Here is a 7873-nt window from a genome sequence, read left to right as displayed (position 1 = left end):
CTCCAGAGTTTCAGCAGAGTGCGCATGCGCATTGAGGATTTAGCRTTATGGCGTCGTCACTGGAGAACATAGGATGAATTGAGGCGATTTAAATGCATTAAAAGCGCAAACACCGCCGGAACATGCACAGTGAGAAGGTAAGCGATTCATCTTTGTTCTTGCTGTTAGTTTGAGAAAGATTTAAAGTTTGCTCGTAAACGTTTTTCCAGGCTGCGAACGATTCTTGTTGTTCAACAGAGTTTGTTTTTGTCAAACTAAAATGACCGCTGCATTTATCATGTTAACATGTTTTTTGGAAAGAAGATAACCAAGGAAGACACATGGAGAACTGCTGACTTGAGAAGACACATCAGAGTAAGTGTTTGGGTTTAATCCATGTAAGTACAACCTTACAATGTGAATGATTTTGTTTTACATATCAGCAGGGAAGCACCTATGAGGATGGCTATCTGAGAAGGAGAGATGTCAGTGAGAGGAAGCACCGGGGTGGGGAATCCACAGAGAGACGTTACAGAGACTCTGAAGAGTCCAGACGAGACCGAGACGCACTCAGAGAAAGGGAGAGCACAAGAGAAAGAAAAGATGGAGACAAATATATGGAGCGAAGGAAAGAGAGCTCTCAAGACAGGAGAGGRGACAGAGACAGRAGAGATGACAAAGAGAGGASAAGACARGTGGAYGATAGAGAAAACAGGGAAAAAAGACCAGATAGAAAGGRAAAGTATGATAGGGAGAGGCACAGAGATAAGGAGAAAGAGAGGGTAAGGGACAGGGAGAGACACACTGATGAGGACAGGGATAAACAGAGAGAAAACAGGGACAAGGAAAAAAGGAGAGAAGARAAGGACAAAGACCACAGGAGTGAGAGAAGACGGCATGAGGAAAGTCGAAGAGAAAGAAGAGGTGAGTCAGAAAACCAGCTCACAGAGCCCAGGGATCAACGACACAGAGACAAATACGAAGACAAGCGAAAGGACAAAGAACACCAAGAAAGACACGGAGGAGACAGAAATCACTCAGAGCGGAAAGAAGGAAGAGGTCTGTGCACTTTTATTTACCGGTACATGTTTACAGGATTTCAGTGTTCATTTGATGACAGACTTTCTGCCTGTCTGATTTCAGAGTACAGAGAAGAACATAGACGGCACAGAGAGGAAAGAGACAGGAGACACAAAGACAGAGGACATCATGTAAGCATTTGCAGCAATGTTGATCTTAAACTAAATCGCATGTTTAGCAAAAACACATTGATGTGTTTTTTTTTTTTTTTTTTGGGCCATTCAGGATGAGAAACGGAGGCACGACAGTGATCCCAGGAAGCATCTGGAGATGAAACCGTCTGATGAAAACGTCAAGCACGCACGTGGCGAAACGGACAAAAACAAAGAAAGACGGAAAACAGAGGAAGAACATGCAGATCGGAGAAACAAAGAGAGAAAGCGCAGAGAAGAGGACGACTTGGAAAGAAATCACCAGGAAAGGATCAGCTCTACAACGCTGTCATCAGAGGAAAGTCGCAGACATGAGAAAAAGGAGGAGACAAAGGTGAGTGAGTCTACTGCACACATGTTTTATAGCTTTTAAAATCAGACTCACTCCAGTGGATTCTCAAAATGTCTTCTACATGAAAATTTCAAAAATATTTGGATGTTGAAAATGTTTCCGGTTGCGAGTTTTGTGTAAAACAAAGGGGATGCAGAGGAGCCTTGAGGACATTAGGAAGAATAAATGGAAACTTTTTTCCATGATGTAATTAGACCATCAAATTCAAAAAGAGTGAATATTTGCAACATAAAACTATGAACTTGATCTTGTCTTTGTAGTGTATTCARTTGAACAGTGGTGGGCAGCACTAATCTAAAAATTAGTTGCACTAACCCTAAAGCACTAACTCAAATATTTAGGTCCCCTAATTCTAAAGCACTAACACACTGAAAATTTAGCAAAAGCTAATGTTTTCAAGCTAAAGCACTAAAATAACCCAATCAATCCATGAGTCACATATCACCACGTTGCTCTCTTAAGCTTTATCACTGACTTTCCACAGCCGTATTTGAGTGCATATAAATTGTCAAAATGTCACCTGGTGGATAAGTGACACCCATATGAAGAAAATGAAACATTAACATTGATCAATAACATTTAAAGACCTCAGTTAGTGCTTCTAAATTTAGCCTATAATTTTAGCAAGTGCTAATCCACTAACAGTTTTTAAAATTAGCAAAAGCCCTAAAGCACTAATCAGGAAATTAGTTCCCCTATTAGTGCTTTAGTGCTTTAGGGGAACTGTGCCCACCACTGCAATTGAATATAGGTTGAAAAGAATTTGCAAATCATGGTATAATGTTTTTATTTAAGTTTTGTCCGAACTTCCTTGGAATTAGGTTTGTAGTGTCTGTGAAATCACTAATGCATTGTTCCTCCTGGTTAACGTACCAATCTGCATTTTTAGGTTGATAATGATGAAGACTTGGCAGAGCACGAATATGAAGATGATTTTGAGGTAAATATGATGGAGCAACATAATTCAATAAGTAATTCTGTTTCTAAAAAGGTTTTTTATTTTGGCAGTAAATTCATTTTTAACATTCATTTGTTTGCTTTCGCATGCTTTTATCAAATTCCATTCTAAGAAAGCGGTGAGTGTTCGTGTCTGAAAATGTGATGYGTGCTCATCTTGCTTGATTACCTGTTTGTTGGCATTGAGATTGCAGAATTGTGCACGTGGCAAGTGATGCATAGGGTTTCTCTTGTTGAAGGATTATGAGGACGATTTCGACGAGGTGGAAGAGAGTGAGGATGAGAAGGACGCGGTCATGGTTGATGATGAGGGGGAACTCACAGCACAACAGAGGAAGGAGATCGAGTTGATTCAGAGAGCCATGGCTGAAGAGAATGAGAGCGCCCTAACAGCTCAGCCGAGACAAAGTATGAGCAGAGAGGAGGAAGATGGGTCCAAATGGTCTAAAGGTACAGAATTCAGTCTGTGTTTTTCTGTGCAGAATTATAGCAGAAATAATAAAACCTTAACTGGCCTGTTTCCAGACTCAGAAAAGAATCAGCTTAAAGCCTCCCAAAGTGGAAAATTCATCAACTTTGTGGCTGCGAAGCAACGTGAAGTCAGCAAGAAAGTCGCCACGAAGCAGAAGTATGTTCCCTTGCRAGTAAAACCTCATCCTAATATAAAAGCAGTGAAACTGGTTGCAAGTCTTACTTGTTATAAATAATAATCAGTTTTATGGTGCATGTCATGGGTTGTTTTCCAAAGCGTATTTTCTGTGACCTCAGGAAACGAAGCTCGGAGCTGCTTCGCTTAATAGAGCTGGATTTCTCCACGACTTTCTCCCTCTTGGATTTACCCCCTGTCAGTGAATATGAAATGTACATCAAGAACTTTGGAAATGCAAACACCAAACAGGTCGGTGTCTGCGGTTTTTCTCAGGGAGCTTAAAAAAAAGTTATAAAGTCGAGAGCGTATGTTCACACACAGGAATGTTTTTCCTTCCAGGCGTACGTTCAGTGCAACGAGGACAACACAGACCGAGACATTCAGACTGAAGACATAGACATGTGTGAAAAATGGACACAGCATCCCCCAGAGCACMATGGAGCCTGCGGGGGTAAGAAAAGATAGTGCTCTGGTCAACGAAGAGTATTAGGTTTAAAGGGATCCACGATTAGTTGTAACATTAGACTTTATTTGATAAACGTACTTTAACTGTAAAATAAAGACTGTAAAAATACTGTAGGATGTTCAATTTTTATAATTTTTAAACTAAAAGTTTAAAAATGAATTACACGGACGGGGCCATTTTATTTACACACAAAGCATTCTGGGTAAATGATGACATCAACTAGGTCATCGGCACGAGGCTGCTAGCGAGCTATATCCACCCTGAAGGTTAATCTTGGACAATATCTGATGATCGACTCTTTTAAATGAAACCAGAGAGCGTTGACAGAGAGGAGAAGGTAGAAATGACTCAGCCTGTAACTGAAAATATGGATGGAGGACAACAGAGCTGCTTCATGGAAGAAGAACCYCAGCTTAGCCTGTTAGCTTTAGCATTAGCCCCGACACTATCACCATATATGTATTGGCTCAGCGCTACACATTCTCCTCTCATCACTGAGGTCCTCCATCCACATGACAGAGAGGAGAACACAAAAATGACTCAGTCTGCAACTGAAAATATGGATGGAGGACCTCAGTTTAGCTTGTTTGTCGCGCTAGCGCCGAGCTAATACATATAAGGCAATATAGCGATGGCCCTACTGCAAAGGCTAACAGGCTAAGCTGAGGTTCTTCTTCCATGAAGCAGCTCTGTTGTCCTCCATCCATATTTTCAGTTACAGGCTGAGTCATTTCTACCTTCTCCTCTCTGTCAACGCTCTCTGGTTTCATTTAAAAGAGTCGATCATCAGATATTGTCCAAGATTAACCTTCAGGGTGGATATAGCTCGCTAGCAGCCTCGCACCGATGACCTAGTTGATGTCATCGTTTACCCAGAATGCTTTGCGTGTAAATAAAATGGCTCCGTCTGTGTTAAAATATATTTTTTAAAAAATTACAAAACTAAACAGCCTACAGAAATTTTACAGTCTTTATTTTACAATTAAAATAAATGTTTATCAAATAAAGTTTAATGTTACAACTAATCTTGGATCCCTTTAAAAATCTTTTATCTTGGCAGATCCAAACGTCTCTCAGGAAGCACTAGACGAGAGCAGAACGGAACTCAACTTTGATTCGCAGCGGCTGACATCGTTTCTGCGCTCAGCCTCACAGGTTTTAGATGGGCTTTTTTTTTTTTTTTACTCACGCAACTTATAAATCTTCTTTCCTCTAAGTTGTTAGTTGTGACCTTTGTCATCTGTTTTGGCAACTCGAGGTCATGTTGGTGCTGTTGGAAGAGGATCAAGCAGAAAGAAAATCCCTAAGAGAGCTGAAGCCCCAAACAGAATCGCTTTCATTCAGTGATGGAAGTTTACAGCTCAACACTAAGTTGCCTTTTCTCTTAGGTACACGTTTTGTAGTAATAGCTCCACTGTATTCTGATATTGTTTTTTGGGTTGTTTTTTTTTCACAGAAACTTTTGAAATTGTAAAGTATCACATAAATAATATTATCTTTCGCGGTACGTTCACTGTTGGATTGTCACCTGCAGGTCGAMGAATCAGCCTGGTGCACTTCTCTCAGGTTCAGAGGCACACCATGCTGTCTGTGCATTTGCCCACAACCAAAGCGAGCGCAGTTCGGCTTGACGGCASCACCGTCATCTGTGTTTGGAACATCTGGGAACCGTCCACACCTCAGAAGATACTCCTTTATGAATCTGAGGTAACATTTCCAGCATTCATTTTTCAGTCACAGGCTTGGATCGTTTTTACAACCCCCAGTTCCAGATGATGGGACATCGTGTAAAACACAAGAAACAGATTATTATTTAATGTTCAAATGGATAAACTTTATTGTTTACACTACTTTGTAGTGTAGTCAATTAACCATAGGTTGAAAACGATTTGAGTCATCATATTCTGTTTTCATTTGTGTTTCATACAACATCCCAACTTCATTGAAATTGGGGTTGTATTTATGTTTTTTTTTTTGTTTGTTTTTTGATTTTTTGTGGAAGGAAACTGCTACGGGACTGAATCCAAAATCCTTGTTTTTCTAGGTGCTGTGTTGCTGTTTCAGCCCAAGAAAGTCCACTCTAGTGTTTGGAGGCACATCTGTYGGTTCTGTGGTGCTGTGGGACCTGAGGGAACAAACCAGCAACCATTACAGCTTAAAGATTGGAGAGAATGAGTGGACCTTCAGACAGCCCACGTTCTCCACTGGTGTGCTAGTGGACGTTTTATTTTCACTTCGTTCCATCCTGAATGCCATGCTCTTATTCTCATTTTATTCAGAAAAAAAAAACAGGAACCATCATTATTTTTTTTATTTTTAAATAGGGATGTCCCAATCAGATACTCAGTATCGGTATCGGTGGCAGATATGGCCATTTTTTTTTTTTTTTGAAAATGAGGTAGAATCGGATTGAATCATGTGATCGGGCCGATCCAGTTTTCACGACAGTTTTCAGCATCATCATGCTTTACAACTGCCGTTAAGAAGTCAAGACGCACGCAAGTATGCAACCATGTCCACAGTGTGGGAACACTTTTCAATGGAAAACGATGATAGTGAAACTGCAGCTTGCAAAATCTGCAAACTGGATGTTTCTTGTGGTGGGAACAGCAGGGCTCGCTTTAATACTACCAACTTTGTCACTTGGAAGGAAATACAGCTATCGGATCAGTATCGGAAAGACTAATCATAAAAAAATCAGATTGTATCAGGAGCCAAAAAAGCTGGATCGGGACATACCTATTTTTAAATACATTTCAGTCCTCCCTCAAAATGAGGATTAGCAATGTACAGTACGTATGTCTGTACATACTGTTCCTATACTTCATCTACTCTAACTTACTTTAAGTTCAAAGGTGTTTTTTCTATTTTATCAGTAGTGCGAATAGAGCAAGTGCTGACGTCTTCTCTTTTGTCATCCTGTCAACACAGATGCAGTGATGGCCGGCTCAGGCCATTTCTCATCTGTGACCTCTGTGGAAGTCGTCTCCTCCACTGCAGCAGGAGGGCTGAGTTCAGAGGTCCCGCTTTTAGCATCTGAGGAAGGTATGAGATTCTGAACTCACCGGTTAAACATCATGTGTTGTGTTCCTTTGTGACATTTCCAGATAAGGCCGTGTTTGATTCAATGTTCTTATGATCCAGAGACATCAGGGTTTTCGTTCCAGCTGGCTTCTCTGGATGAAAGCGGGGTGTTAAACTTCTGGGTAAGTAACAGAGCAAACTCAAGGTTTTCAGTTCATATTGAGACAATCTGGAGGGTTAAGCTGTTGAGCTCTAAAGTTATTTGAATTTAGTTTATTTTTTGCTTAACTTTACTACAGCTTTTTTTTCTCTCCACTTATGAAGTTACTTTCCTGTCTTCACTTTGTGCCCTTTAGGTGGTGTTGGAACTTCCCAGAGGAAATGAGGCCGGCTCGCCAACAGATCTAGGTAAGAAGGTCACATCTTTCCACAAACATTTTCCCACACACACACACACACACACACACACGCACGCACGCACGCATGCACGCACGCACGCACGCATGCACGCACGCACGCACACACACACACACACACACACTTCAGTCTTCACTTTGTTTCTCATTTATCCCCACTCGCAGGTCTTCGTCCCGGAGGCAAAGTAAAACTGCTTCACAGCTCCTCCCTCCTCACTGCTGACAGGTTAGGTTGATAACTTGCTATGATCATCTGTTACTGTCAGTCCCTGGGCTCAAAAATACCCCGCAGTGTTTTTGCCCCCCTGGTCATTTGATCCTGTTTGTAACGCCTCAGCATCTGATGGGAACATTTGTCCGGTCGTGTACTCTACAAAGAATTGTGATTCAATTTAAGAGTTGGTGTAACTTCTAATCTTCTAATGTCTGCATTTTACATTTTTCTGTTTCTCTTGCTCTGTTGAATCTTTAGGATAAGAGATGCAGCAAAAACAGGACCGATACAGACCATGCTTTTAAAATTCCTCCCRACGGACTCCAATCACTTCTTYATTGGCACCAATTTGGTGAGTCCSATCATGCACTTTTGCATAAATATCTTCATACATTYATATTAGRACGTTTAATTTTGARGACTCYTTTCTTGTCTAGGGTCTGGTCAGTCATGGAACGAGTCACGGTCTGAAGGCTGCACCAAAATCTTACAGGTTTCAGGACRTGGAGGAGCGAGCTGTTGACGTCAGCTCTATCAGCTTTTCTCCTTTCAGACCACACTTGTTCTTGGTAAGAGTTTTTTTT

The 7873-nt window shown here is 41.1% G+C and overlaps 1 protein-coding gene across 5 annotated transcripts in view; it reads left to right on the top strand.

The window, feature by feature from the left end:
• dync2i1 (dynein 2 intermediate chain 1) overlaps nt 1–7873 on the top strand; it is a 10186-nt gene continuing 2313 nt past the window's right edge. Inside the window, exons 1-21 of one of the 5 annotated variants that reach the window (XM_014013331.1) lie at nt 1–137; nt 304–354; nt 426–1038; nt 1123–1190; nt 1285–1545; nt 2453–2503; nt 2634–2639; nt 2760–2970; nt 3046–3148; nt 3289–3418; nt 3509–3620; nt 4696–4790; nt 4894–5023; nt 5170–5342; nt 5680–5842; nt 6567–6680; nt 6780–6841; nt 7016–7067; nt 7241–7301; nt 7548–7641; nt 7727–7858. In XM_014013331.1, the coding sequence (XP_013868785.1) occupies nt 123–137; nt 304–354; nt 426–1038; nt 1123–1190; nt 1285–1545; nt 2453–2503; nt 2634–2639; nt 2760–2970; nt 3046–3148; nt 3289–3418; nt 3509–3620; nt 4696–4790; nt 4894–5023; nt 5170–5342; nt 5680–5842; nt 6567–6680; nt 6780–6841; nt 7016–7067; nt 7241–7301; nt 7548–7641; nt 7727–7858 (2697 nt within the window). In that variant the 5' untranslated portion in view covers nt 1–122. Of the gene's footprint in view, nt 138–300; nt 355–422; nt 1039–1122; nt 1191–1284; nt 1546–2452; nt 2504–2633; nt 2640–2759; nt 2971–3045; nt 3149–3288; nt 3419–3508; nt 3621–4695; nt 4791–4893; nt 5024–5169; nt 5343–5679; nt 5843–6566; nt 6681–6779; nt 6842–7015; nt 7068–7240; nt 7302–7547; nt 7642–7726; nt 7859–7873 lie in introns of all 5 variants that reach the window. The other 4 variants (XM_014013329.1, XM_014013328.1, XM_014013327.1 and 1 more) reach the window with 4 other exon arrangements.

Source organism: Austrofundulus limnaeus, unplaced genomic scaffold (genome assembly GCF_001266775.1).
Source record: "Austrofundulus limnaeus strain Quisiro unplaced genomic scaffold, Austrofundulus_limnaeus-1.0 Scaffold100, whole genome shotgun sequence".
Taxonomy (NCBI): domain Eukaryota; kingdom Metazoa; phylum Chordata; class Actinopteri; order Cyprinodontiformes; family Rivulidae; genus Austrofundulus; species Austrofundulus limnaeus.
This window is presented reverse-complemented; position numbering and strand designations above follow the sequence as displayed.